The sequence below is a fragment of the Meles meles genome, chromosome 8 (assembly GCF_922984935.1).
Source record: "Meles meles chromosome 8, mMelMel3.1 paternal haplotype, whole genome shotgun sequence".
NCBI classification, from domain to species: Eukaryota; Metazoa; Chordata; class Mammalia; order Carnivora; family Mustelidae; genus Meles; species Meles meles.
This window is the reverse complement of record NC_060073.1, coordinates 7968998-7996649: the sequence shown is the minus strand read 5'-3', so window position 1 is coordinate 7996649 and position 27652 is coordinate 7968998. Positions and strand designations below refer to the sequence as shown.

General features: G+C 55.6%; 2 protein-coding genes across 3 annotated transcripts; both read left to right on the top strand.

Moving 5' to 3' along the window:
* Positions 1–368: 368 nt before the first annotated feature.
* On the top strand, positions 369–15290 carry NAA40 (N-alpha-acetyltransferase 40, NatD catalytic subunit). 2 transcript variants are annotated; one of them, XM_046016167.1, is made up of 8 exons: positions 370–541; positions 6429–6524; positions 8080–8132; positions 11283–11378; positions 11458–11616; positions 11789–11872; positions 12329–12406; positions 12686–15290. In XM_046016167.1, the coding sequence occupies exons 1-8, from the start codon at positions 536–538 to the stop codon at positions 12825–12827; spliced, it is 714 nt and encodes a 237-aa protein (XP_045872123.1). In that variant the 5' UTR covers positions 370–535; the 3' UTR covers positions 12828–15290. The 2 variants fall into 2 exon arrangements, with proteins under 2 accessions (XP_045872124.1, XP_045872123.1); XM_046016168.1 differs by lacking the exon at positions 8080–8132 and having other exon boundaries at positions 369–541.
* Positions 15291–24403: 9113 nt separating this feature from the next.
* Positions 24404–26918, top strand: LOC123948949 (cytochrome c oxidase subunit 8A, mitochondrial). Its single transcript, XM_046016169.1, has 2 exons — positions 24404–24595; positions 26593–26918. The coding sequence occupies exons 1-2, from the start codon at positions 24482–24484 to the stop codon at positions 26686–26688; spliced, it is 210 nt and encodes a 69-aa protein (XP_045872125.1). The 5' UTR covers positions 24404–24481; the 3' UTR covers positions 26689–26918.
* Positions 26919–27652: the final 734 nt, after the last annotated feature.

The window sequence follows — 27652 nt, the reverse complement described above, 5'->3', positions numbered from 1 at the left end:
AACGTTTCCAAAGAGCTCCCCCGGTGCCCGAGGGTTTGCAGGAGGGCCTGGGGCGTCCGAAGTCAGGACGCGCTTGGTCCTGTGCGAGGGTGGCCGCTCCGCGGGCAGACGGCTCGCCGCGAAGGGGAGGAGCGCAGGGGTTAGCGCGGCCACACACCCAGCCTCCTGCCCGCGCGCTTCTACCGGCCAGGCGCGGCCGTTGCCATAGCTACAGACACAGCCTGGAGACGAGGGGGCGGGCCCGGGCGCTGCGTCATTCCTAGCGCGACGCTGCTCCGCGCCTCCCGCCTCTTTCGGCTGCGAGACCCTCGGCCCGCCTCCCCGGCTCTCCACCTGCGCGCTTCCCCCGCTCGCGCCCTCCCCCGCTCTGCGCCGGCGCGGTGCCCGCCAGGGCGCGCAGGAGAGCCCGCGAGGCGCATGCGCGGTGCGGGGCCCGCCGCCGCTCTGGTGTCGCCGCCGCCGTCGCTGCCGTTGCCGCCTCCCTACCGGCAAGTGTGGGAAGGAGGAGCTGAGGGCCGCCGCCGCCGCTGCCGCCATGGGGGTGAGTGAGGCAGGGAGAAGAGACGCGAGGGCCGGCAGCGCTCCTCGTTCCGTTCGTCCCCCTGCACCCCCATTGTTCCTTGAACCCCCTCTCACGTGACCCCGACCCCCTCCGGCCTCACGTGACCCCCCAACCCCCACATGACCCGACTCCCACATTCTTAGCATCCCCACACTCGGCGCAGCCCGGGGATCCCTTGGGGAGACCCCTTCTCCGGGCCCCACCCCCTTGGGGGGCCCCCGCTCCTCGCGTCGCGCCCCCCCAGCCTTCCTGGCTGACCTGTTATCTTCTTGACCACCCCCTAACCCCCGGGCGGACCCTGGGGTACCCCTCGCCCCCAGGGGTCACCCATCACCTCGCTGTCACCGGCTTTCTCGTCTTCCCACCTCCTAGGCCGCCCCTGGCTTGCAGGGAACTGGGGCCCAGAGAAGAGGCACCCAGCCAAGGTCACCCAGACAGTGAGCAGGGGCCAGACCCTGCCTCGGGCCTCCCCAGCCACTGGCTGTGCTTCCCGCTACCCGGATACTCGGTGAAGCGGGTTTCCCTACACTCTTTCCAAACCGCTCCACCAGGCTCCTCCAGCTCCTAAAACGCCCTCTTCCCCTCCAACAGAGGCCTGCTCTCTAGGCCTCCCAGATGCAACAGAGTGGTTTTGATTATTACTTGGGTCGTTAGTACTCTAAGTGCTGCAGGTGGCTTTGCAGGGGGAAGTGGTGCAGGTGAGCAGGGACGGAGTTGATGGGGGGGGAGGGGCACGGATGGCTCCAGACCCAGAAGAATAGTGATCACCTGTTCTGTGTGTGGCAGCCCGGAGGTGCGCCCTTCTCTGGCATGTGCCGATAGAGGGCTGGGCAGAAATTATTCAAATACTTCTGTGAACTCACCTTCCTAAGTTCCAGTTAGAGTAGGATCAGTCACTCCTGCGAAGGGAACCGGTGCTCCCTGGTACTGTATAGTTTTTACCTGGAATTTTTACCACCTTTAAGGAAGTCCTGACTTGGGACCTAGAGATGCCTCGGTTCCAGCCCCATCTTCTTGGCTAGCAGCGTGATATTGTGCCCGTGGCATGGCCTTTCTGAATTTGAATTTCCTCCTTTATGTAAGGTGGATGATAATACCCGCCCCCTCAGAGAGGAGAGGATTAAATGAGATAGTGGATGTGTGAAATCGTGGCTGTCGTTTCTGCTTGTATTCTCAATCTTTATTGTAGTTATCTAAAATAGAGCTATTTTTAACCCATTACTTTGTCCCTACTGTTGTTAACCTAGATTTTCTCTCGAGTGATTATTGACTGAACAAGTCAACTTGTTAGGCCAGAACAGTAGTTCTGATCCATGTCCAAGCACTTCAGGTAATCCACGTCGTCTTGTTTCAGCAGGGAATTTGGGGTACAGTGTACTTCGTGTGCAGAAAATCAAGGCGTATTTAACCCAGGTTTCGGTGAAAGGTCCCAAACCCCAACTCTTGTTGAAATGAGGTAAAAATCTGTGTCCCTGGGATTACTCGGTGTCTACCCAGCATCAGCCACTGCGGACGGGGCAGCAGACAAGCAGAACATGCCATTCTGGTTCAGCACTTCCTTTGTTGGTTGAGTTGAAAGAGCGAGACTCAGCGATGCTGCGACCCTTGCTTCCTTTCCTCCTGTTCCTCATACCCCACAGATGTGTTTCTCAGAACGGCCCCTGCCTAGTCTCTTCTGGCGTCAAACACTGCAAAAAAGAGAGACTTGAATCTTCCTCCCTGGAACAGTGCTGGAAGCCTGTCATTATCCGCCTTCCTCCTGGGTGGGGGCAGTGGACTCCCCACCTCCGTGTCAGGAAGGTCGGTGTTTGTGGGGAGCGCCACGGGTGGAGGGGAGGGCCCTGCTCACTAGACAGCCGACCTCAGGTTAAGAGAGAGTAGCCTCGGCTGGATCACCCTTCTCTTCAAAGTTCCTTCTTTGCTGCCACAGACATGTTGTCTTTTAGGAATTGGAATGTAGATCTCTGGCTCCCTTCCCCAAAAAAGGAGGTTTTTTTTTTTTTTTTTTTTTCTGGATCCTGGATACTTTGGGGGGGTGAAGGCTTGACACTGAAACCTAAGAGATGCCAAATCTCTTGTCTGAAAGGTGCCTCCTGCCCCCATCTGTGCGCGTTTTGGTTTTGAGTGTCTCTATGAGACTGGCAGTCCTGACTGCGTGTGGATATACTGTTTCGAGAGAGCTCGCGGCGGGGGGTGGGGGGGTGGGCGCGGGTTTTCCCAGCTGCAGGTGAAAACACCCGCGTCACACTTCAGAACACGTGCTGCACACGTGCAGTTGATGTCGTGGAAGAAGCTCGGATGTTAGGGTTCGGACCTCGGTTTGAGTGTTGGCTGAGCCATTCAACAGGTATGGGCTTAGTACCTGCTGTTTGCTGAGCACTGACTGGGTGTGCACTGGCTAATGAAGCCGGTGTGACCTCGGGCTCATGGAGGGTTACCGTCTGGTGTGAGTGGAGGGAGAGGGTGGCATGGAGAGACCTCTCTGAGAATTCTGTTCACTGGCTCTGTGACCCTGCAAAGTTCTCTAACTTCTCTGTGCCTCAGTTCTCTCATCAGAGAAGTGGGTACACATAACTTGTTATTAGAGAGGCTAAAATAAAACCTGTTTATTAAAGCATTAGCAGAGTGTGTGATGTTAGTGGATCCTCCTAAGCAGAAGTCCTTATTTTTTATATCTAGTACATTGTATTATTTTGTCCTCATAACAGTCCTGTGAGTTGTAAAGGCATAGTTAGCCCCTTTTACTGATGAGGAGATCGAGATCCAGAGAAACTAAGTAACTTTCTGAAAAGAGACTAAGTAACTTGCCCAAAGTCACACAGCTTCTAAGTAGAAGAGTTGAGAATCAAATCCAAGTCTCTTGACTCAAAAATCCCACACTCTTTTTATTATATAAAGCTCCCTTGGGAAAGACACTTAACCACAATGAGCTTTACTGTTCACTGTGCTTATTTCCCATTTTAATTAGGAGAATTTTCCTGTGTCCCCGCAGGATAGCTTTACCTACACGAGGCAGGGCAAAGCTAATTGGAACAGCAGGAGACCACTTTTCCTAGTGTGTTCTAGGTTTGAGGCAGAGCCCCTGCCTGTCTGCCCTGGGCTGCTACGGCCTGCCACATACCCCGTGCGCGGGCAGCTAGGCACGTAGGGGTCTCTCTCATCATCTGCCGTCTCAGGCCATGGCAGCCCTGAGCCTCACACTGAGGATTGTCTGGCTGGCCTGTTCCCTTGCATGAATGAGCCCGTAAATCTCCCGGAGGCCTGGGGGCGGCCCTCCTGCTGCTTGTGCTTAGAAATGAGATGCTAAGGAGGGAACCCACGTTTCAGTGCTTTCTGGGTTCCCTGGAGTCGCACTCGCCTTCCAATACCTTTGATCTTTCAGCTCTGTGTTGTGTGGAGAGAGAACTAGGGCGCAGGGTGGAGGAGGGGGCTAGCCTCTACCCTAAGGTGACTTCTGACCTGTCCTTTCAGGGAGTCGGTGAGGCCAGCATCCGTGTCCCCATTTTTCCGGAGACGGACTTGCTTTCACAGGTCATGCGGGGGCAGCAGGAGGAGCATTGGCTTGGCCCGAGTGATGCCAGGGCTCATGTTCTTTCCTGGAGGCCGGCTGTCTCGGGTTTCCGTTTCCCTCCCTCAGTGCAGAGGTAGGGCCTGGGGCAGCACCGAGCTGGCAGGGTGCGTCAGCCGTCGCCGAGCCAGAAGGGTTATGAGAAGTGAATTGCCGAGCGGCTGCCTTAACAGCTCCGGAGGTCTGGACTGCATCTTGGCAGGACTGAGAGGAAAGGTCTGTTGACATTGATGTCGGACTTCCCACTGGAGACGGCGGGGCTGGTGGAACAAACACTAGATCTGGGGCCCAACCCCTGGGAGTAAGTCCCCCCCAGCCATTTATTCTTGGGGGAACACTATGCCTTTGAGCTTCAGTTCTCTCACGTGGGATTGGAGGTACTGGTTTGTGCCCTGAGAACCGAAGCAGACGTTTCGAGCTGAGCGTCTTTCTTGGTGTTGTTTTGAAATTCAACCCCCCAGAGGAAAAGATGGGGGCTGTAAAGCCTGTGTGTGGTCCAGGGGGTCTGGTTCTGCCCCCTCCAGTTCTAGCGTTTCGGAGACATCTGTGCTTCTGTCGGCTCCTTGCTTGAGGGGGCGAGGGACGGAGCCCGGGGCTCAGCAGCATCCAATAGCTGGTGTAGGACGAATTGACCCCTAGAAGAGCGGTCCCTGTGAGTTCTTTGTGTCTGGCCTCTCGCCTCCTGGTCCCTGGAAATAAGAGTTAGACCGCGTCATTCCCGGAGAGCTGAGGGTAGAATTTATCCCGAGAAACTTGTCCAGCATCCGGCTTTTCGACTCCCCCTTGGCCGGTGCCAGCGTCAGGGTTCAGGTGCATTTGGAGGGAGGACAGCCTCTCTGATGGGCTCGGGAAACAGGCGGACTCAGAAGAGGCAGCGGAGTGGGTCAAAAGCAGAGCCATCTTGCCAGGGCCTTCGAGTGCCTTTGGAATTCGGGCAGGGGGTGAGCAACTCTGGGGGCGCGTGCTGCCCGATCTTCCTTGGGAGCGAGAATGAGAACTCTCCTTGGTTGTGCACGATGCCAGAGTGTCTCACCGGCCTCCTACCTCAGGGGAGGTTTTTTGAGCCCCACGCACCTCCTGCAGACAAGGCAAGCAGACACAGAGGAGGACTGGGTGTGGCCCGAACACCACTCTGCAGAGCAGGAAGAAGCTCTGCGTAAGGTCTGTCAGATTCCAGAGCATGGGCTCTTTCTCCTGTGTGACTAGCTTTTTACAGGAGGGGGACAGGGTCCGTGTAGGCCTGAGAGACCCCCCCATGGGAGCCATAAAATAGGATTTGCTCTATATGTGGTTAAGAGTGGTTTGCCATTGGAGCCCCTGTGCAAGAACTTGCTCCCTTGGCTCCCCCCGACGCCGCCCGCTGCCTGTGTGCCCTGCACCGTGGCCTTGCGGACCATGTGTCAGCATGGCCTCTTGCCCCAGGTGAACCCCTTGAGGTCCCCTCTCTGCCCTTGTCGATACTGGGTGTGCAGGGTACCTGCCGCTCAGGGCCCTTAGCCGAACAGTGCTTCTGGGGAACAGTTCTGTCTCCTTAAGCCATAGTGCTCTGGTCTCAGCTTAAAAAGGGGACCCAAGGGTCGCCTGGGTGGCTCAGTGGTTTAAGCCGCTGCCTTCGGCTCAGGTCATGATCTCGGGGTCCTGGGATCGAGTCCCGCGTCGGGCTCACTGCTTGGCAGGGAGCCTGCTTCCTCCTCTCTCTCTGCCTGCCTCTCTGCCTACTTGTGATCTCTCTGTCAAATAAATAAATAAAATCTTTAAAAAAAAAAAGGGGGGGGGACCCAACACCCAGAGGGTCTCCCCCAGACCGGATCTTTGTCTCCTGAAGCTGGAAGACACTGAGAAGGCTTTGAATAAACTTATCCTTAGGAACAGCTGTCAGCGGATACCTCAATGGCATCTCCTCCTTGAAACCTGCCCTGAATGTGTCTAAAATTAGTTGTTCCTTCCTTAGGAGCGAGTGGATGAGTGCGTATTTATTAGGCACCTGCTGGGGCCAGGCTCTACTGCAGGCATTGTCATGTGCTCTCACTGGGTCCTCACAGTGACCCTGCTTCCCCAGGGTCAGTACTCTTTCTGATAAGGAAGCTGAGAAGTCTGGTGACGCTCCCGCGCTCTCACGACTAGAAAACACGTGCGTCTTCCCCATCCCAGCAAGTGTGCAGCAGCCAGAATTGGCAGTTCCTGCCCCTGAGGACAGGCCTGTGGACGCAGGGACTGACTCTAAGGTTCCTCAAAGGGAAAGAAGAGTCTTTGGTTGGCCACAGCCCTTCCAGCCAACTTTGCTTTTCCCTGTTGCAGAGGAAGTCAAGCAAAGCAAAGGAGAAGAAGCAGAAGCGGTTGGAGGAACGAGCAGCCATGGATGCCGTCTGTGCCAAAGTGGACGCCGCCAACAGGGTGACTCCCCTGCTTCCCAAGTCCCTTCCTCCTAGAACTTGAGCTTGGTGCGCCACCCTGTGGCAGAATTTTGTTACTGGCCGGCTGAGGAAAATGAGCCCAGCCTGAGAGTTGTGGGGAGGGCCAGAGATTGGCCTAGCGTGCAGGGAAATGGGAATTCCGATGAAGTGGCTGGGGGCGCCTGGCTGGCTCCGTCAGTGGAGCGTGGAGCATGGGGTTCTCCATCTCAGGGTCTTGAGTTCCGGCCCCACCCTGGGAGGGCGGCATACTTAAAAAAAGAAAAGAACAAATGGAAGTGGCTGCTTCTCTCTGTGGGTCCCCTTCCATAGCAGTGGAAGAGGGTCTGGAGAAGATTTTGTTAGGATTTTGCATTTGGAGAGGAAACGTCCCTGGTAACATATGGTATAGTTTTCTCATTCGTTCCTTCAGACATTTATCGACTATGAAGTACCAAAGACCGTGCTGGCACCGGGGGGACAGGGGTAGCAGCCTGGTTCAGGGGCCAGAATCCAGGAGGGAGGAGTGGTGAAGCGGACCACCCAGGCGGCCCCACTAAGAGCAGGCTTGGCTTTCAGACAGGACTGAAGAGGCTCTGGCCATCCTTCCTGCTCCCATTCCATATCCCATTTTTTGTTACTCTCTCTCTTTTTTTTTTTTTTTAAGATTTTATTTATTTGGCAGAGAGCATAAGCAGGGGAAACGGCAGGCAGAAGGAGAGGGAGAAGCAGACTCCCCGCTGAGCCGGAGCCTGATGTGGGGCTCGATCCCAGGACCCCGGGATCATGACCTGAGCCGAAGGCAGAGGCTTAACCCACTGAGCCACCCAGGCTTCCCTTTTGTTACCTTTTTAGCCCTCCCTGTAAACAGTCCACGTTTATAAAGAGGTGGTTCAGGGACAAGATTGTGCCATTTTGGGTTTTTGACATGGTGGGGTTAGTTGGGGGCGTCTTAGAAGTATGCAGGTAAGGGGCGCCTGGGCGGCTCAGTCAGGTAAGTGTCCAACTTTTGATCTTGGCTCAGGTCATGATCTCAGGGTCTCGAGACCCAGCCCTGTGCTGAGATTCTCTCCTCCCCTGCCCCTCCCCTGCGCATGCGCACATGCACAGGCTTCCTAAAATGAATAAGTAAAATCTAAAAAAAAAAAGTTTAAGAAAAAATAAGAAAGTATGTGGGCGGACGGGGCTCCGGGCTGTTTCAGTTGGTAGAGCAGGCAACTCCTGATCTAGGATCACGAGGTCAAGCCCCACAGAAAGGAAGTTTGCAGGTGGATCAAGTGCCCTCCGGTTTTGGGGTCATGTGACCTACAGGCCAGTATTCTTGTTAGGCTAGCAGAGTCTCTCCTTACCTTGTGAAATGAAGCTGACTTCACTGTCTACTCCTTACTAGACCCTGCCTGCATGTGCATTCAGAGCCGAGGCAGGCGGAGCGCTGTCTGGCGGCTGCTCCTGGGTCAGGGGCCAGGCCTCCCAGCGTGGCTCTGCACACTGTCTCGGGGCAGGGAGAGCCTGCGACTGCATCGCGCGTGTTCGTGCTACTCTTTTCTTTCCCTCCGCAGCTTGGAGACCCTCTAGAGGCTTTCCCAGTGTTTAAGAAATACGATCGAAATGGGTAAGTGTTTAGCACTCCTAACTGTTGTCTCCTTGAGTGTCTGAAGGAATTCACCTTCCCGGAGTGTGCTTCCTCCGACCCACATTTTCTCGCTTTTTGTTACGAAGGAGAAGCTGTGTTGAGTGTCTTGATACAAAAGCGCCTGGTTAGGTGACAGAGAAATCTGTAAATGAACAAAGATTGCATCATCTTAGACTGATGTTTCCTTGGGATTTGATATTCTCTCCAGGTGCAGAATCATAGAGCTGACTGCCTTCAGCTCAGGTCATGATCCCAGAGTCTTGGAATCGGGCCCCGCATTGGACTCTCTGCTCGGCAGGGAGTCGGCTTCCTCATCTCTCTCTGTCTGCCTCTCTGCCTACTTGTGATCTCTTTCTGTCAAATAAGTAAAATCTTAAAAAAAAAGAAAAAGAATTATAGAGCTGAAACAAACTGGAAAACTTGTCTAGGGGGCGCCTGGGTGGCTCCGTCGGTTAAGTGGCTGTCTTCCGCTCTGGTTATGGTCCCAGGGTCCTGGGATCGAGCCCTAGGTTGGGCTCCCTGCTTGGCGGGAAGGCTACTTCTCCCTCTCCCACCCCCCCCCCCCCGCTTGTGTTCCCTCTCTTGCTGTGTCTCTCTCTCTGTCAAATAAATAAAATCTTAAAAAAAAAAAAAAAAGAATTAAAAAAAATCGTCTAGGCTGACTTCCTCCTTTTGTGCAGAGGGGAACCAAGGCTCAGAGAAGCTAAATAAGATTCCTAAGCCACGTAGTTTCTCCCTGGCTGCTGAGGGGGCTTTTATTTCCCAATCTAGGGCTCTTTCCAGAAGTGTATGGTGTAATTGTTAAAAGCCACTTACCGGGGCATCTGGGGGGGCTCAGTGGTTAAACATCTCAGGTCATGATCCCAGGGTCCTGTGACTGAGCCCCACATCGTGCTCCCTGTTTGGTGGGAAGCCTGCTTCTCCCTCTCCCATTCCCTCTGCTTGTGTTCCGTCTCTCACTGTGTCTCTGTCTGTCTAATAAATAAATAAAATATATATATTTTTAAAGCCACTTACCTAGCTGTATGACCCTTGACCCTGGACTTAACCTCTCTGTGCCTCCATTTTCTAATCAGCAGTGGGTCTGATAATAGATGTTGGGGAGGATTAGGTATGAAGTGCTTGGTACCTGGAGCTTACCGAAACCTAGGTCAGTGTTATCACTATTGATATTGCTGTTACTAATCCAGTGTCCTGCTGTAGGATCTGGGTTAAAGCCCCCTTCCCCTTTCTGTCCTTCTGGTTTATAAAATAGGAAGCATAGTCTGTCTTATCAGAGCTGCGCTTGGCTCAGGGAGAAATGGGTTATGGTTTTAGAGAATCTAGCTATGGGTTTGAAACAAAACTGTTCTTCTGATTAATTGTATTCAGACAAGCCACACTCCAGACAGCCCCACTTTTTGGTCTGTTGAGCGGAGTGATGAAGCCAGACTTGTAAGGTCGTTTTAAGGAGGAAAGAGGATTATGTCCAGTTCTGTAAGTAGCAGCTGGTTTGAGTGTTGCAGTGAACAAGACAGACAGATAGAAGTATATGAACTATGAAATGATCACTCTATTTCTTTAAAAGATTTTTCTTTATTTGACAGAGACACAGCGAGAGAGGGAACACAAGCAGGGGGAGTGGGAGAGGGAGAAGCAGTCTGCCCGCTGAGCTGGGAGCCTGAGGCAGGGCTCGATCCCAGGACCCTGGGATCATGACCTGAGCCAAAGGCAGACACTTAACGACTAAGCCACCAGGCGCCGCATGAAATGAACACTTTAGTAGGTGACCCTGTATCTACTTTTCGTGGCTTTGTCTGAATTTCGTAGTACCACGTTAACGTGTCCTTCCTGTGAGCAGACGTAGTCCAGTTCCTCCAGTAGCCTCGCCTTTCAGTGTCTGGGAAGTCGTCTGGCACAGTTTAGAGATCCCTTACTGTGATGTCTTCTGTGTTCCGTATTCCGCGTTCCTACTGACTTTCAGAAATACTGGAACAGTTCTGAAGCAGGCATTGCCAGCTAACTCCGGGCTCCTTTGGTGCCTGGAATTTTGTGTGATTTGTGTGGCTGTGATCCTGCTTTAATGTACTTAAAGAACGCAAGTGAAAAAGAGAGAGGGAGAGAGAGAGAATTCGGATTAGTGGAGAATTCATACCTCTAGACCAGCCTTTGGAAAATAGACGGCTGAGCCAGACGGCAGGCCGTGTTGGCACGTTTCTGACTGTTCCACGGCCAGCACTTACAAAGAAAGGAAGACTCTTCAGAGCCAAGATACTCCGAATTTGTAAGACTGAGCGCATGTGCAGCTCTTATGGCGGCCAGACAGCAGAGGTGGCAGTCATTTCGAATGGGGACGTCCTCTGAGGGGTCGTGTCCCGGGTCATTGGAAGGGTCTGACCTGGGACCTCTTTAAGGACTTCATGTCACTGACTTGGGTCCTGTCAGAATGTGGCACTGCCTGGAGATTGGGGTTCCACGGTTCGGCCCCGGAGCCGGACTGTGCTTTACTAACGTTTCTCTTGGAAGTAAATAAATAATGAGACCTTAATGTCTCCGGCCTTTGTGAGTGTAAGGAAAACCGTGTGGGGTTGGACCCCGCTCCACCTGGGTTGGTCAGCCGAGAACACCTGCTGTGTCCTCAGAGGAAATGGCAGGCAGGACCCCTCTGGGGGGCTAGGGACTGTGGTCTTCTCAGGCTAGGGCCTGAGGTGACCCAGCCACTTTCAAGGTGCCGTGGCTGCCCAGTGAGGAGTGGGTTCAGAGACTACACGCCCACGGGCAGGAACTAAAGGATCCGAAGAGGCTTCAGGCTTCATATCGAAGCGCGGCAGAGGCTGGAGAGAGCAAAGCGGTAGCAGAGAGGGATGGAAGTTTACAAAGTGCAGAGACCAGTGAGGGCCTCGCAGGGCAGGCAGGAAATGGGACTGTGGTCAGGGCAGTGGGCCAGCGATGACAGTTGTCAGTCTCGGACCGAAAGGCTTCGTTCCTTCAGCGGCACCTTCTGTAGTCACGACCCGGAAGGCAGGGCGCAAGCTCGGCTTCTCTCTGGATGAGCCGAGACCAGGCCTGCTGCGCTGGGAGGCTGTCTGGGCAGCGGGCTGCCCTCAGGCCTGCCACCGGCTCCACTCGCCACCCTTCCCTCTTCTTCAGGTTAAACGTCTCCATCGAGTGTAAGCGAGTGTCTGGACTGGAGCCAGCCACGGTGGCCTGGGCCTTCGACCTGACCAAGACCAACATGCAGACCATGTAAGCGTGCCCCGACAGGAGGGGGACCTCGCTCCTCCCCTTCCGGGCCTCCCCTCCCTGACTGCCCCGTGTGTCCCAGGTATGAGCAGAGCGAATGGGGCTGGAAGGACCGAGAGAAACGCGAGGAAATGACGGATGACCGAGCCTGGTACCTCATTGCTTGGGAAAGCAGTTCGGTCCCTGTTGCCTTTTCTCACTTCCGGTTTGACGTGGAGTGCGGGGATGAAGTCCTGTACTGGTAGGAGCCCCAGCCTGGGGTCGGCCGTGGGGAGGGCGCACTGGCGCTACTCTGGGCACTCAGCCGCGTGGCAGGGTCTGCTGTGCCGGTCCGGGTCTGCGGGCTGCCAGGGCCCCGGGTCCTCTGATGGGCCCTGCCTCCCCGGGCTCACTTGGCTGTTTTCTTCACCCAGCTACGAAGTGCAGTTGGAAAGCAAGGTGCGGCGGAAAGGCCTGGGGAAGTTCCTCATCCAGATCCTGCAGCTCATGGCCAACAGGTAAGGGCGCCCGTGTGTCGCTGCGTTGGAACGATCTGCTGAGCCATCCACACTGTTCTCTGAGCCTCGGTGGAGGACAAGGCTCATAGGGATGTTTCAGAAGAGAAGCATCTAGAACCCTCTCAGTAAAGCTACTCCCCTCCCTGCTGGGATTCCCGATTTTGTACGTGTGGCTCCAAGCAGCAAGTGCTTCTGAGCGCCTCTTGTGCCTGAAAAGTGGGGTGCAGAGAGAACGTGGTGAGGAAGCCAGTCTGGTGTGGGCCTGATGCCCACGCCATCCGATCAGACCCGGAACGGAGGCGGGGGTGCTGTGGGCGCCCAGCACGGAGGCTAGATTTGGGGCTCGGGCGCGCTTCTCAGGAGCAAATGTGAGACAGCAGGCAGAGACAGAAAGAGGAGGCATGAGTTAGCCTCTGTTTCTCTTTCTGGAAGGTGTTCTCTCTGCTTTCTTCTCAGCACACAGATGAAGAAAGTGATGTTAACTGTATTTAAGCACAATCATGGCGCCTACCAGTTCTTCCGAGAAGCGCTGCAGTAAGGAGCTGGGCCTGGGTGTGGGGCCCTCTGGGTGGTGGAGGGTGCCTGCCCCGGGGGCTTTCTCCTGGTCCTGGCGCTCATTCATCCTGAAGGCTGAGCTCCTGGTCCAGTGGTCCAGGGGAGTGGCCTTGGGGTTGGGGGGATGGTGTGGGCGTGCCCTGGGGCTGCGCCCTCCTCCTAGGGTCTCGTGAGTGTGGCTGGTAGAAAAGTTCCTGGGCTAGGAAGGGAGGCCGTCAGCTACCTGCAGCCAAGCCTCTCCTCCTGCCTGCCTTGCAGATTCGAGATCGATGACTCTTCCCCCAGCATGTCTGGTTGCTGTGGAGAGGACTGCTCCTACGAGATCCTGAGCCGGAGGACCAAGTTTGGGGACAGCCAGCACTCCCATGCGGGCGGCCACTGTGGCGGCTGCTGCCACTGAGCTCCCAAGCTAGAATGCTCTCTCCAAGGCCTGTCCTCTCCCTGGGCTCACGTCGCTGGCCAGGTGCCCTCAGAGCTGTGGCCTCCTCAGCCCTGCCCGTGCCCGGCTGCGGCCCAAGGGCACAGAACCCTGGGGTGGAGCGGTCCCAGTCGCCCATCCTCCGCCCTCCTGGAAGGACAGCGTGCGCTGAAGGAGCAGAGAGGAGAGGTGCTGAGGGAGGGGCTGGCAGAGGCCGGACACGACGTGGACCCTCTCGCAGCGGTTGCCTTCTCGCTCGGCCCTTGTGCCCGCGAGCACGAGGTTCCCCAGCGGCTCTGCAGGCAGATTCCTGACAGGCCCTCCCCTCCCCCGCCACACACACACTTGGACAAATGGGCTGCTTTATACCCATCTTTAGAAAAGTCCTGGAGCCCTGGGTCAGGGTCTGGCTGGTCCCCAACGAGGACTGGATCGGGTGCAGGCTCTGGACGTAGAGACTGGCTTCGGAGGGAGTCCAGTTTCGTAGCCGAGTGCTCTGATGGAGATCGCGGGAAGGTCTCCTGTGCCACGACACTGGGAGGCCAGGGAGCTCTTTCTAGCTGTGCTTCTGTGGGCGGACACTTGGTGTGGAGGCATCCCAGGGGACTGGCCCGGTAGGAGGAAGGTTCCATCCATCTCCGCCTCGTCGTCGATGGGAGGACCAGGAACAAGGTGTGGCTGGGGATGGGGAGGGGAGTCCCCACAGGAAGAGAGTTGCTTCTCTGGGCTTCCGGACTTTGCTGCATTCTAGCCGAACCTCTTGATCTGGCGGCGACTTGAGCTGTCCCGTCACAGAAACAAGCCAGAGGTCCTGCCAGTTCCTCTCCGTCGTCCCCCCCGCCCCCCCCCCCCGCCACTTGTCCTCCCCTGACTCACCTCACCCAGTACCTCTATTCTTACTCTCAAGGGGAAGAATTACATTAGGGAGCCCTTCATCTTCCTCCAGAAGGACCCCTCTTTCCTGGCCTCTTCAGAGCTGTTGCCTCTCTTATCTTGGTGCTGATCGCTCTCTGGGGGGGGGGGCTGCCCTCCCTTTGCAGAGAGCCCCCAGCCAGCAGCAGGCCCCACTGCCTGCACTCCCCAGCCTTGCCCCTCGCTGCCTCAGTGAGGCCTGGTGCCACTGCCCTGGCTGGCAGCCTCGGCTGCGGCAGGAATGCCTCTCGGTGGCCAGACCGCTGCTCTCCCAGAGGCCTTCCTCTGCTCTCACGGGATAGGGAGACTGTGGGTCCGAGCTTAGACTTGCCCTGGTCTCTGGGCCTTGTGCCCCTTCCAGGGAAGAAAATGACCAAATCCTTATCCAGGAAAAAGCACCTGCCGCCTCCCTTTGGACATCCTTGAGCCCTGCTTTAGGGAGTGTCTTAAAGGTTCTAGCCTTTGTGGAGTTGCGCTCTTGGAGGTCTGTCTGTTCCGACTTCGGTGTCTGCCCTGACTCAGGTGGTCTCTGCTGGCGGGTCTCCCCGGAGCTGGTCTTGCTTCCCCACTTTCCTGCTCGTGCAGGGGCCTGTGTGCACAGCCTCCCCCGCCAGCCCGGCCTTCCTCAAAGGGCTGTGCGATGCTGTTGACCCTGCGGGCAGCAGGCGACGCGGCACTCCCTCAGAGAAGGCCTCGCAGCTTTCCACTGGAGGAAGCCGTTCTCTGCCCCTGCCCTCCGCCTCCCAGGGGATTCTGTGGGGGGAGGGGTGGGGGCATTTTAAGTTGCTGGGAGGGCACTGGTGGGCTCCTTCCAAGAATCATGGAATGACAGAAGCATGTTTAGGAATTTTTTTTTCCTCTGATCCCTGTCTGTTGACAGAGAACAGATAAATATTTATTGTCTTAGATCATGGATTTCTGATACCTCCCACTCAAGGGGATCAAAAGGAACCCCACTGTAAATTCCTCATAAGGTGAGTTCAGTGTATGTTGTTTTCCTTGCGCTCGTCGGACACCTGCTACCGAGCCACCGGCAGATGGAGGGCTCAGTGCTACACCTGCTCCTGCAAACTCTGCCGCCCGTTGCCTGCGGGGCGGCTCGGGGGCCGCGTGGGGGCAGGAGACCAGCAGCTCCCTGTGTTTGGTGTTGGGCCCGTCACGTCTCAGACATCCATCTTTCTCCACTTCCCCAGGTCTTGGTTTTGAGAAACAGAGCAGGCCTTTTGTTCTCCGGCTGTTTTGTGTGTTTTGTTTGGGGCATGTTAAAATATTTTTTAAGATTTTTTTTTTTTTTAAGTCGTATCCACTCTATTTCAGGTTATTTTTGTTGATGTCAAATGTGTGTATATGACATGTGTATGGTTCTTTTTAACCCTTTCTGGTTTTTTTTTAGAGGAAATTGAAGATAAACTCCTTGATATATATATTTTTTTCTTTAGCAACTTGTTATCACTGGAATCAAAGGGAAAAGTGATCTCTTTTTGCATTGGTTGTATTTGTATGTCACAAATAAAAGACACTTTGTTCAGCTGCTGGGATCGTGTCCTGATGCTGGGGTGCCATGGGCAGTGTGGTCTCGGGGGACACCCCGGACCTTCACACTGTCCCAGCATTGGTCCAAAACCCTGGGAGGCATGAAGCTGTGAGGCCCCATGCCCCTTGCTGTGAAAGAAGCCTTGGCCTGAGGAAACTAGGGTGTCTGGGACGAACTGTCAGCGGGGAGAACGTTTGTGCGACTTCCCACTGGCCCTGGGTGGGGTCAGAAGTCTTACAAGGGATGCCTGCTTTGCATCTTGGGCAGAGTCCCAAGCCAGGCATTGCAGCATTTGACATCTTTGGCTAAACGTGTGTGCACTTGTGTGGAAGTTCACTAGGTTGAGAGTGTCGGTATTTCTTTCCTCCCTTTTACACTATCCGCTTATGCGGAATATTCCTCGTCTCTGGATTCCTAAGCCGCCCTTCCCTCCACTCACAAAAGACAAAGGCTCAGAGGAAGGGTAACTGGTCAGGCCTGACAGGACAGGAAAGTTATGAGCTGGGAGAGGCTCGGCCCCTGGCATGTGACAGACGGGGCTACGCAGCTTCTCTTGGGCAGCACTCCTGGCAGTCCCTGGCCCTGGGAGAGCTGGGAGGAGAGGCAGGAAGTAAGCTAGGACAGGGCTTCTGGGGTTCAGAAGCACTTCCTGTGGACACTGGACCATGCTTCTGCTTGGTGATCCTATCTGCTAGGAGGCGGGGGGAGTCCCCGGCCATGGGGAGTATTGTGCTCAGGCATGGCCATGATCTGGGGAAGGGGGAGCACGTGAACAGCTGTTCGGTAGGTCTCCGAATGGGTGAGACAAGCCGTCCCCAAGGGTCCTCCCTCCCGGGGATGGCTTGTGCTGTTGTCTTACCTTGGGAGCAGCAAGAGAGGCATCACAACCCTTAGGAAGGGAGAGAGCATTTCACTGGGCTAATCATACAACAGGTTTCCCATGTGACAAAATTCTGTCCCCGCCATCCTCCCGCCCAAGTTCTTTGTTCCTTGCAGGCTGTTTTAATCCCAGGCAGGAATTCCTTAGAAGGACATCCGCTTGTCACAGGGCAAATGGGCAGGATTGGAAGGGTATGGGCCCCCTCCTCGGTCCCTGCTGCCTGGGGTCTGTGCCCACCTCTTTGAGGGGCCTGGACCCCTCTTTGGTCCTCCAGTGGCTGCCTCCAGCCCTCCCTGCAGCTGTAACAGAAGCTGCTGCTCTCCAGTGGTACGGGGTGACATGCCTTCACCGGGGTGACTGAGCAAGAGGACCGTCCCCGCAGGAGAGGTCTTCCCTCTCACTCAGGGCATGAGCTGGTTTGAAAAGGACTGTTTTGCCGGTGGAAGCAACCTGGTTGCCAGTGATTTCCGCTTCCAGGTTTTAACTGTCTGTTCAGCCACCTTGATCTTCGTGGTGTGGGGGACTGTGATTTCCCGTGCCCAGTCCGCAGTGCCCGGGTATACGGTGGCGCCTGGGCAGGATGTGGACGTCAGCGCCACACTTGCTGATGGAGTTCTAGGTCGCCTTGTGGATCCAGCCACCTGTCGGTCTCAAGGCCCTGCCTTCCCTCTCAGGGCTTGGCCTAGAGAAACAAAGGAGGCCTGTTGAGAAGGCCAAGATGGAGGCGTGGCCGTCCTGTGGGGACATAGGCTTGCTGCAAAGGAGGCCTGCAGGAGGGTGTTGGGACAGCGGGGCAGTGCCTGTAGTGATGACTCACCCACCAGGCAGCTTTGTAGCTCTTCTCCAGAGCCGAGCAGGCAGCTGAAGCCCTGGAGTCCTCCCTGTAGGGCTCCCTACCTTGGCTTTTCCTGGATCTCCCCATCAACTGGACGGGGAAGAAGGAGTGATGGGTTCAAGGAGAGGCGGGCTGTGCCAGCGCTCACCGGATGTCCCAGCTTCAGAACCTGCAGCCCGCTTAGTCCCCTCAGACTTAGGACTTAGTCCCCTCTGCACCCCATCACCCGCCCGCCCAGATTGGAGAGCAGCACCTGAGTGAGCCCTCCCACAGCACATGCGCACACGTGGGTTTCCGCTTCCTGGAGGTGCCCGAGTGGAAGCAGAGATGAACCTGTAAACCCACACTGTGGCTCTAGGAGTCCCTGCTGTGCGATCTTCATTGTATGGAGGTGAGCATTTGCCATGGGCCAGCGCAGGAGGGTTCCCCATGCTGGGACTGAGGTCCGACCGCACTGCCCTGTGCTTAGTATAGACCAGCCCAAAGTTAGCGGGACGGGGCCCTGAAGGAAAGCAACCAGGCTGAGAAGGGCCTGGAGCCTCCAAAGGAGTCCGGCTGTTTGCCTTGGAGAATGGGCTGGGGGTTCACAGCCAGGCGCCAAGGGGAGGGAGCAGAGCAGCAGAGTACAACCCTCACAGAGGGGCACACAGTGAGTGCTTCTGCCCGGGGAGTTAGACTGAGAGGGGGACCAAAGAGGTGGCCTGCACTCCAGGGGCAGCGGTGCCTGAACGGTGGGTACAGGCAGTGAGAAGGGACAGGGAAAGTGGCTGGAGGCGTGTGGGGGTCCCAGGATGGGGCTGTCAGGTGCAAGGTCTTAGGGCCCTCTGGGGGCCCAGCTGAGAGATGGGGTATCATGAGAATGAATGGGGGACTTGTCCTGGGCTGCGGGATGGAGAAAAGGCCAGGGATCCTGTGGCTGAGAGAGGAACTCAGGGTAAGGAGTTGGGGGGTCCCGGCTAGGGGCCCAGAAGGCAGAGGGTCACTGCAGGAGAGGGGTGAGGCCTGCAGCTCTGGTACATGGTCCTCATGGCTACAGCCAGAGGCAGATGGCGGCAGCACACAGACTTGGCAAGAAAGGTCAAGGCCTCTACCATGGCCCGGATCATCTTTTCCCTCTTGGCCTTTTGGTTGACTGAGGCCTTGGCCTTGCGGTTGACTGAAGCCTCCACGAGCATCACGGGATGCTCCTTTTGGCCCAGGCCCACCAGCACACCCTGGGGAGATGGGGCTGGGGGTAGGAGGGGGGCTTGGGTGTGCTTGGGGGGTGCTCCAGCCTGGCAGCTCGACGCCTCCTCTGGTCCCAGGTCCCCATCTATAGCATGGAGCCGGGAGCAGCTTTGCGGACCTAACGAGGTCCTCCCGGGAGTCCTGTGGGCTGTCAGCCGTGGCGAGTGGGCAGCCCCTGCCATGCCTGCGCCCCTGGGCTTCACCAAGCTTGAGTGGCATGGAGCCCACAAGCGCTGTCACACATGGTTGCTGGCTGTGGGCTGTGGGCTGGAAGGGGTTAACCGCGGCTTGGCTCCTGGAGAGTGGGGGGGGGGTGGCTGAAACTTTCCAGCCAGCTGCCACCCCCTGGGGTGCTGGGCAGGACAGCTGCATTGGTGGGGGGAGCAGCGCCCTTGTTGCTCTACACCTCCCTCCCTCCCTCCCCAAGCTGTGGGACAGCTGTGCCCCAGGAAGAGCAGATGCTCCTCTGGGCCTCTGCCTGCACCCGCCCAGGTGACTCCTCCGGCTTAGGTTTCCCCATCAGCCTTCGCCTTCTGGTGAGGACAGCCCCTCCTGCCTCTTTCTCCCGCCAGACTTTGCAGGAAAGCCCCCATATTGCAGATAGGGGAACCCCTGAGAACCAGGAAGGGAAAGGGCCATTCTCTAGGTAACCCAGCAAATTAGTTTGGGATCTACAGCCCCTTCTGGGTAGGGCTTCTGCCGCCACCCCCGACCCCCAGGAGACAGTACCTTCCAGGCCTGTGGACAGGTGAGAACCCCGCTGGGGGGGCTCCCTCGCCTGTAGCCCTCCCCTCTGCCCGGTCTGGGTCCAGTGCCTAGCACCCACTCCAGGAGGAGAGTCTAGGCCAGGTTCTTAGCAGCTCCGGGGTGGGGTTAGGTGCTCCGGGGAGGTGGTGAGCTCTGGAAGGGGTGTGCGCTGCGGGAGGGGGCATCTGAGGGCACAGCCCCTCCCCTGGCCTCACGCGCTCCATGTTTGGACAGAGCCAGAGCTGCTGTGGGGCAGCACCTTGAATAAGGTCCCAGGCCCCCGAGGTGGGGGTCCCCAGTGTTTCTCTTGCCTGTATGGCTGGTGGGGCCAAGTGGGGCAGCTGTGACACGGGGCACCTAATATCTCCTCAGCCCATATACGACCCTCAGGACCTTGGGGGCCTGGATGGTGACGCTGGTCTCAGGAGTGGGGACCAGCATCCCTATCCAGCCCCAAGGCTTACGATCTATTCCTACCGCCCCATTCAGGGAGAGGGGAGTCGGGGGACAGTCTGGGCCCTGGGATCAGAACTAGGACCCGGACTGGGACCTCTAGGCCTCATGCCCATGGAGCTAGTGCCTCCCAAGAATCTGCGTGTGTGTGTGTGTGTGTGTGTGTGTGTGTGTGTGTGTGTCCCCTCCCAGCCTTTTATCCATGGGCACCCACCTCTCTAGATATTTCTTATTTGTTTTACGACAATGAGATCATATCACACATTTGTTTTCCTTGCGTTTTTCTTACCTGTTTTGAACTTTTTAAATTGAAGTGCAGCAGACAAACAGAAATTGGCCTAAGTCATGGATGGACAGCCACTCGTGATGGCATCATCACAGTGAACACGATTTTGTCACTAGCGGGCCTCTGGGGGATCCTGTGCCCTCCCTCCTCCCCCCAGGAGTCCCACCACCTGACATCTGCTCCCCTCCCCCGCTGCTGCCCTTTGTTTGCGCGGGGAGGGACCACAGAGTCCGTCTAGCTCGGCCTCTTCCACTCCCCAGCACGTCTGTGGGACTCCCCTGCTGTCTGTGGCTGTAGTGTGCTGTCGGGGTTCTGCTCTGCGCTGTTTTGCTGTTTTGCTGAATCACGCGGGGCTGTCCCTGGCTTGGGGGAGAGGTCCCTGGAGGGGGGCTGGGGCCAAAGCAGTCCTGTTGGTAAGAATCCGAAAGGCAGACCCAGGTGCAAACCTGCCCTGGGGTTTGTAGACTCAGTGACGGCCCTCAGGCCCCATCTGGCTCTTCCTTGCTCCTTGCTCGGCTTCTGAGAGAAGCCAGATCACCAGGGCGATGAGGAGAGCTGGGGAACGGAGCCCAGAAACCTCCACTCCTTTGCCTCCTGCCAGAGAGAGAATGTGTGGTTCCCCAGAGAGTAACCCAGGGAACCCCAGAAAGGCCCGCCCTAAAGTCTCTGGGCCTCCTGCCTGGCTGTGCTCTGATCTGGGCATTATTGCTTTGGTGTAAGGACAAAACCAGTAGGGCAGCAGGGAGGCCCCTGCCCCTTCCTTCTCTCAGTGTCTGATGCCCCTAGGTTGTGCCTCTTGGGACGGAGGTGGTGGGGGGAGGGAGTTTGGAAGCATCCGCCTTGGGCTGTTTGCCAAGGCCCCAGCCCCCCATGAGGGAAAGGGGTCTGGGGGGTGGGGCTGGGCCAAGACCACAGGGAAGTCTACAATTGTCAGGAAGGGGAGGAGGAGGAGGGGAGGAGTGGAGAAGGGTCCTGGGCAGCTCAGGGCCTGGGAGCCCATTCCCCCAGAAGTTCAGGCACAGTCTGTTGGGGGCCCTCGGGGTCTGTGGCTACCTTTCTGTGAGCCTCCCCCCCACCCCCCACCCCCACTCCCTGCCCCTCTGGGGCTGAAGCTGCTCTTCCACAGTCTCTCTGATGCAGGCAGGCTGGGTCCGAAGACCCAGGGCAGGGATCCCCCATAACCAGCCAAGAGGGGCCTCAGCTTCACACAGAATAGAAACCCAACACGAGCCAGAGAAACTGGAAACAGTTTACTGAGTAGCGTAAGTGACAGCTAGAGACTGGCAGATGGAGTGTCTGGGAGAACTTGGAGAGTAAGTTTCAGCATCGCTGGGGATAGGGACTTGTACTGGGAAGGGGTCTAGGGTACGCGTCCCTTCAGGAATCTGGGGTAGGCTCCGATCACAGGCTAGCGTCAGGCAAACAAGAGGTGTGATCCTTAAATGACTGAAGGCAGGGCTATTGATGCCAGTATCAGCCAGGGTTTGTTGGAAGCTAATGGCCTGGAACGTGTTTGGGATCTGGCTCTTAGGCGTTACCAGGTGTTTTGGACCTAGGACAAAACTCAGAGGATGATTCACTTCCTTGCTTCCCCCTGAAGTGGGAACAGGTTCTTTGGCTTATTCAGAAATGGGGCTTAGAGGAAAAGAAAAACAGCAGAGACAGAGCCATTCTATTTTTTTTAATATATATATATAGATAGATAGATTTTAAGTAAACTCTGTACCCAACGTGGGGCATGAACTCACAAACCTGAAAGCAAGAGTTGCATGCTCTACGGACTAAGCCAGCCCAGTACCCAAGACAGAGCTGTTCTAAAATGAAGTGACTTGGGGCACCTGGGTGCCTCAGTTAGTTGAGTGTCTACCTTTGGCTCAGCTCCTGGTCTCAGGATCCTGGGATCGAGCCCCGAGTGGGGCTCCCTGCTCAGTGGACAGTTTGCTTCTCCCTTGCCTTGCCCTTTGCACATGCTCATGCTCTCTCTGTCGCTCTCCTCTTTTTTTTTTTGGTTAAAGATTTTATTTATTTATTTATTTTTAAAATTTTATTTATTTATTTGACAGAGATCACAAGCAAGCAGAAAGACAGGCAGAGAGAGAGGAGGAAGCAGGCTCCCTGCCGAGAAGAGAGCCCGATGTGGGGCTTGATCCCAGGACCCTGGGATCATGACCTGAGCTGAAGGCAGAGGCTTTAACCCACTGAGCCACCCAAGCGCCCCATCTGTCGCTCTTCTCTTAAATAAATAAAATAAAGTCCCTTGTAAAAAATAGAGGTAATTAATTAAAAATAAAACAAGGGGCGCCTGGGTTGAGCCTCTGCCTTCTGCTCAGGTCATGATCTCAGGGTCCTGGGATCAAGCCCTGCATCAGGCTCTCTGCTCAGCAGGGAGCCTGCTTTCCCTCCTCTCTCTCTGCCTGCCTCTCTGGCTACTTGTGATCTCTCTCTCTGTCAAATAAAAATTAATAAATACATAAAAATAAAATAAAATGGAGCCCTCCCAGTTTCCCTGCCTCATCTTGCCATCTCTCCCTACCCCACCCCCACCCCCTGCCAGAGTGTCTGATGCCATTGCCCACGATGTCCAAACTGGAACTTCTGGAAACTCCCTCTGCAGTAGCTTATGTGACCATTAAAAGCATGGGTTTTGGAGCAGATAGACCTGCCCTGGAATCCTGGCGAGGCAGCCTTGTGGCTGTGTTATCTTGAGCAGATCAGATCACCCAGGTCTCTAGGCTTATTTCCTCGTTTGTTTAAAAAAAAAAAAATTAGGGGCGCCTGGGTGGCTCAATGGGTTAAAGCCTCTGCCCTGGGCTTGGGGGCTCGGGTCATGGTCTCAGGGTCCCGGGATCGAGCCCCACTTTGGGCTCTCTGCTCAGCGGGGAGCCTGCTTCCTCCCTTCTCTCTCTCTCTCCTTGCCTCTCTGCCTACTGTGATCTGTCAAATAAATAAATAAAATCTTTTAAAAAAAATTAAATTTGAAATAATAGCAATTCCCTCGTGATGTGTGCCAGCCTCTTTGGGAGCAGTGGCGAACCAGACACATGTGCTGCTCTTGTGGCGCCCAATCTAAGGACAGACTCTGACCCTGTGGGTAGTGCTTAACGGGCTGCTGGGCACAACGGCGGCACCGGCTTCCTGATGCAGTGCTACCCTCCCTGCCACTCCCCATCCCATCAGAGCACTTTGGATAGCTTCTCATTAAGTGCTTGTTATTGTCCGTCTCCCCTCTGGAATGTCAGTTCTGCGATAAAGGAGTCCTTGTCCACCTTGTCTGCAGCAGTTCCTGGCAGACAGTAGGGACTAGTGAATATTTGGCGAATAGAGGCGCCTGGTTGCTCAGTGGCTAAGCGTCTGCCTTCAGCTTGGGTTGGGATCCCAGGGTTCTGGGATGGAGGCCCACACCTGGCTTCCCACTCTGTGGGGAGTCTGCTTCTCCCTCTCCCGCCCCCTGCTTGTGTTCCCTTTCTCACCGTGTCTCTCTCTGTCAAATAAATAAAATCTAAAATTATGTGTATATATATATATAATTGTAAATATAATATAAAATTATATATATATATGATAAAGTAAACTATCAGTAAGTAGAGGCATGGAAGTAGGAGTTGACACAAAGGAAGAAGGCTAGGTAAGTGAAAAGTGTTCTGGGTAGAACTTAAGATACAAAGAAGCAAAGGCTTGGGGGTGGAGAGGATCAGAGAGCAAGGAGGAAGGGGTGTAGTAAGTAGAAATGAGGCTGGACATTGACATCCAGGAACTGGGATTTTTGTCTAGCAGTGGGGAGCCACTGAAGGTTTTTTAAGTAAGTGTATGACTTGGTTAGATTTATGTTTAAAAAAGAAGGGAGGTGCCTCTGCCTTCAGCTCGGGTCATGGTCTGAGGGTCCTGGGATCAAGACCTGCGTCGGGCTCTCTGTTCAGCGGGGAGCCTACTTCCCCCTCTCTCTCTGCCTGCCTACTTGTGATCTCCCTCTCTTTCTGTCTGTCAAAAAAAAAAAAAAAAAAAAAAAAAAAAAAATTGGAGCACCTGGGTGGCTCAGTGGGTTAAAGCCTCTGCCTTTGTCTCAGGTCATGATCCCTGGCTCCTGAGACAGAGCCCAGCGCATCGCATAGGCCTCTCTGCTCAGCAGGAAACCTGCTTCCTCCTCTCTCTCTGCCTGCCTCTCTGCCTACTTGTGATCTCTGTCTGTCAAATAAATAAAATCTTAAAATATATATATATTTTAAAAAGATGGGAAGGGAGGGAGACAGGAAGGAAAGAAGAAAGGAAGGGGATGAGAGACCGGTTGCCACTGCATGGAGACTGGAATCGGAAGGGGTAACATTAATGAGAATTCAGCTACAAGGTTGGTGTCAGGGGGTCCAGCCAGAAATAACGGAGGCCTGGTGGAGAAGGAGAATTTCTGAATAGAGGGATTTAAGAGTATGAATGGAGGGAGGAGTCAGGAATGCCGCCTCGTTTCTGGGTATGTGATTGGGTGATTCCGATGTCGCTCAACTGACATCGGAGGCGGGACATAACTGAAAGAAACGCCCCCCCGTGCCCCGCCCATCGGTGGTGGATTGGCGTCGATTGGCTCTTTCGAGGAACGCGCCAAAAGCGGACGGGGGCGGGGCGGGAGGTGTGTCCCTGCGTCATTTCCGGGAGACTTCCGGGCCGCTCTTTTCCGGCCTCCCAGCCGCCGGAATTTCCGTCCCGCCCGGCCATTTTGACTTCCCGACCTTGGGCTGCTGCGTGTTACTGTCCGTAGTCATTCCGTGCAGCTATGTCTTTGCCCGCGGTGCAGCTGCTGAGGGGCCTGACGGGTCTCACCCGGAGGCTCCCGGTGCAGCGTGCCCAGATGCATTCCAAGCCGCCGCGGGAGGAGCTCGGGACCATGGTGAGGAGTGGGGCGGGAAGGGCACGGGAGATGGAGCGGGACAGACTGGGGTCCTGCGGCGAGTTCGGGGCTGGCGGGTCTGGCACCCTGGACCTCGGCAGTCCTGAGACTGCCCTGCACCTCGCGGCCCGCAGCCTAGCGGGGGGCGGCAGTGCTGGCTCGGGCGTGTCTGGAGGGCGTAAACGAGAGGGACAGTGCCCGGGCAACAGTCGAGGATCAGTCAACCCCAAGATCTCGGGTCAGATCCTGCCAGTCACATTCCTGTCGCTTACACGCTGTGCAGTCTCGAACCCTTGGCCGTCTCTCTAAGCCTTATCGTTGACTGGGGGTGCCTGACGACTGTCAGCGACGATGATGGTTGTTGCCGCTGTTCATTATTAGGGAAGGTGGGTCTTGGTAATTTCCAGAAATGTGGGAGAGTTTAACCTTAAATGACTTTCACCTGTTTGGCGCTTTTATGCATTTGCCTTGGCGGCGGAATTCGACCTTGAATGCCAGTCTTGAGAATCCAAGTCAGCGGGCCCCTGTGAGGATCAGAGGCCGGAGAGCTCTGTGATTGAAGAAACGGTAGTGACCCTAACTGCACCTGGCATCTGCCGAGCGCCTGCTGCGTGCTGGGCACTAGCAAGGCTGCTGCGCAGATCCCTGGGACCCTGAGAACAAAGGGCCATCCTTTCTAGTTGGTGGTCGAGGGATCCGAAATCTAGGAGCACTGTATTCAGTTGTCAGAAGTCAAACCTGCAGTCGCAGAGAAGTAATTTGAACTCAGGTCTAACCACCAACTTGGCTGTGATCTTAACTGCTGTGGGGAACGTGGAGGTGGCTGTGAAAAGTCTTTTGTCCCCAGCTTCAAAGGTTGAATAGCAGTCCTGGAAAGAAGATGTGAAGAGAGGGGTTCTTCTGGGGTTTTTTGTTTAAGATTTTAAGTAATCGCTACAGCCAGTGTGGGGCTTGAACTTCTAAACCTGAAGTCAAGGGGCGCCTGGGTGGCTCAGTGGATTAAGCCGCTGCCTTCGGCTCAGGTCATGATCCCAGGGTCCTGGGATCGAGCCCCGCATCGGGCAGGGAGCCTGCTTCCTCCTCTCTCTCTGCCTGCCTCTCTGCCTACTTGTGATCTCTCTCTCTCTCTCACTGTCAAATAAATAAAATAAAATCTTAAAAAAAAAATAAAATAAAATAAACCTGAAGTCAAGAGCTCCATGCTCCACTGACTGAGGCAGCCAAACGTCCAGAAGAGATGGGGTTTTTTTAAGGCAAAGAAGGGGAAGTACATTTTACCTTAGCCTGTGCGAGGTTCCTGGCTCCCAGTAGACCAAACAGGTTTAAATCCTTGTTTCTTTCTTTTTTTTTTTTTTTTTAAAGATTTTATTTATTTATTTGACAGAGATCACAAGTAGGCAGAGAGGCAGGCAGAGAGAGAGAAGGAAGCAGGCTCCCCGCTGAGCAGAGAGCCCGATATGGGGCTCGATCCCAGGACCCTGGGATCATGACCTGGGCCGAAGGCAGAGGCTTTAACCCACTGAGCCACCCAGGCACCCTAAATCCTTGTTTCTGTCCCTTCACTTTATCATCTCGTGGTGGATTGATTGCTCTGTGGATCCTAACCCAGGCTGCTCCCCACCCCCACCCCCATATCTGATCCTTTACCTCAAGGCCTAGAGTAGGCCTTGGATCTGCTGTGTCCCTCCTCTGGAGCCGGAATCCTGACTCCCTGAAAGGGGCTTTTTTTTTTTTTTTTTTTTTTTTTTAAGGATTTTATTTATGACAGAGATAACGAGGGATGGAACACAAGTATGGGGGAGTTGGAGAGGGAGCCCTATATGGGGCTTGATCCCACGATGCTGGGATCATGACCTGAGCCGACGGCAGATACTTAACGACTGAGCCACCCAGGCGCCCCTGAAAGGGGATTTCTGCTGCCTGGGAAGACTGCTCAGACGACGGGAAGCCTGGGGGAGTCCTTATTCTGCGGGTTCCTTCTTTCTTGTGCTCTGTAGGATGTCGCTGTTGGGCTCACCGCCTGCTTCCTGTGTTGCCTCCTGCCAGCGGGTTGGGTCCTGTCGCATCTGGAGAGCTACAAGAAGCGGGAGTGAAAGGGGCTGTCCTGTCCCTCACCCTGTGACCTGACCACCCCTGGCCTCTCCTGATCATGTCTGCTGCATTCCTGGCCGGATCATGTCCTTCAATTACAGTGACCCTCTTCCTCAATCGTGACCTTTCCATTTCTCCTGGTGACATCTTGGGACCACGTATATTGGTTTATGAGGCCCTGCTCGGTAGGGCCCTCCTTGTGATAATAAAGTCTACTTAAACCTTTTGCTTCCGAAACTCAGTGTGCCGTTGGCCTGGGCTCCTGCCTCCAAACTTTAGCTGAGGCTGCTGTTGGGCGGGGGGGGGTGGGGGTGTGGAGAAGAAGGCCTGGCAGCCAGCCGGCCGTCCTTGCTGGCAGGTGGTCCTGTGGTAGGTCCTGCGTGCTCAGCCGTTCTGGCTGCCTGGGCGTGCTGCTCCCTTTGCCTGCTTGCCCGTGTTCAAGTGTTTTCTAGCTTCTGGGGAAGACACATCCTCCTGTTGTCACGGGGCAACCCCTCTTGCTCTCTTGGCGTGTGCCAAGCTCAGGGTGGTGCTGTGTGTACATCTGTGTGTCTGCCCTTCTCACTCTGCCCTGCAGCTGAAGCCCTCTGCGGGGGGCCAGCCTCCCCTTTGCTCCTCGGCCAGGGGCTCCAGCCATTTCTCCGGAGCTCCTTGTCCTCCTAGATGGAGGCGTTCCATCATCTTGCTTTTTCATGTCAGCCCCAAGGCCTTTTAGTCCCGCGTGCACAAATGCCTGTGGGCCGACTGGCTTCCTCGTTCTCCCTGCCTGCTTCCCTCTCTTCCCTTTCTCGGCTTGGGGCCTCTGCCGCTCCTCCATTCCCAGCACCCTTCCTGGGCGATCCTGTGGTGTCTGTGGGTGTCTCCCTGCTGGGATGGGGCCTGGGAAGCGCTCCACACTGAGCGGGAATAATGACTGCATGTGTCTGGAACGAACGCTCAGACCTGTGGGCCCCCCGTGTGGAGGAG

Coding starts and splice junctions, on each gene's coding strand:
- LOC123948949 (XM_046016169.1), top strand. CDS start 24,482: ATGTCTTTGCCCGCGGTGCAGCTGCTGAGGGGCCTGACGGGTCTCACC. Junction 24,596..26,592: donor GGGAGGAGCTCGGGACCATG/GTGAGGAGTGGG, acceptor TGTGCTCTGTAG/GATGTCGCTGTTGGGCTCAC.
- NAA40 (XM_046016167.1), top strand. Junction 8,133..11,282: donor AAGAAATACGATCGAAATGG/GTAAGTGTTTAG, acceptor CCTCTTCTTCAG/GTTAAACGTCTCCATCGAGT. Junction 12,407..12,685: donor TTCTTCCGAGAAGCGCTGCA/GTAAGGAGCTGG, acceptor CCTGCCTTGCAG/ATTCGAGATCGATGACTCTT.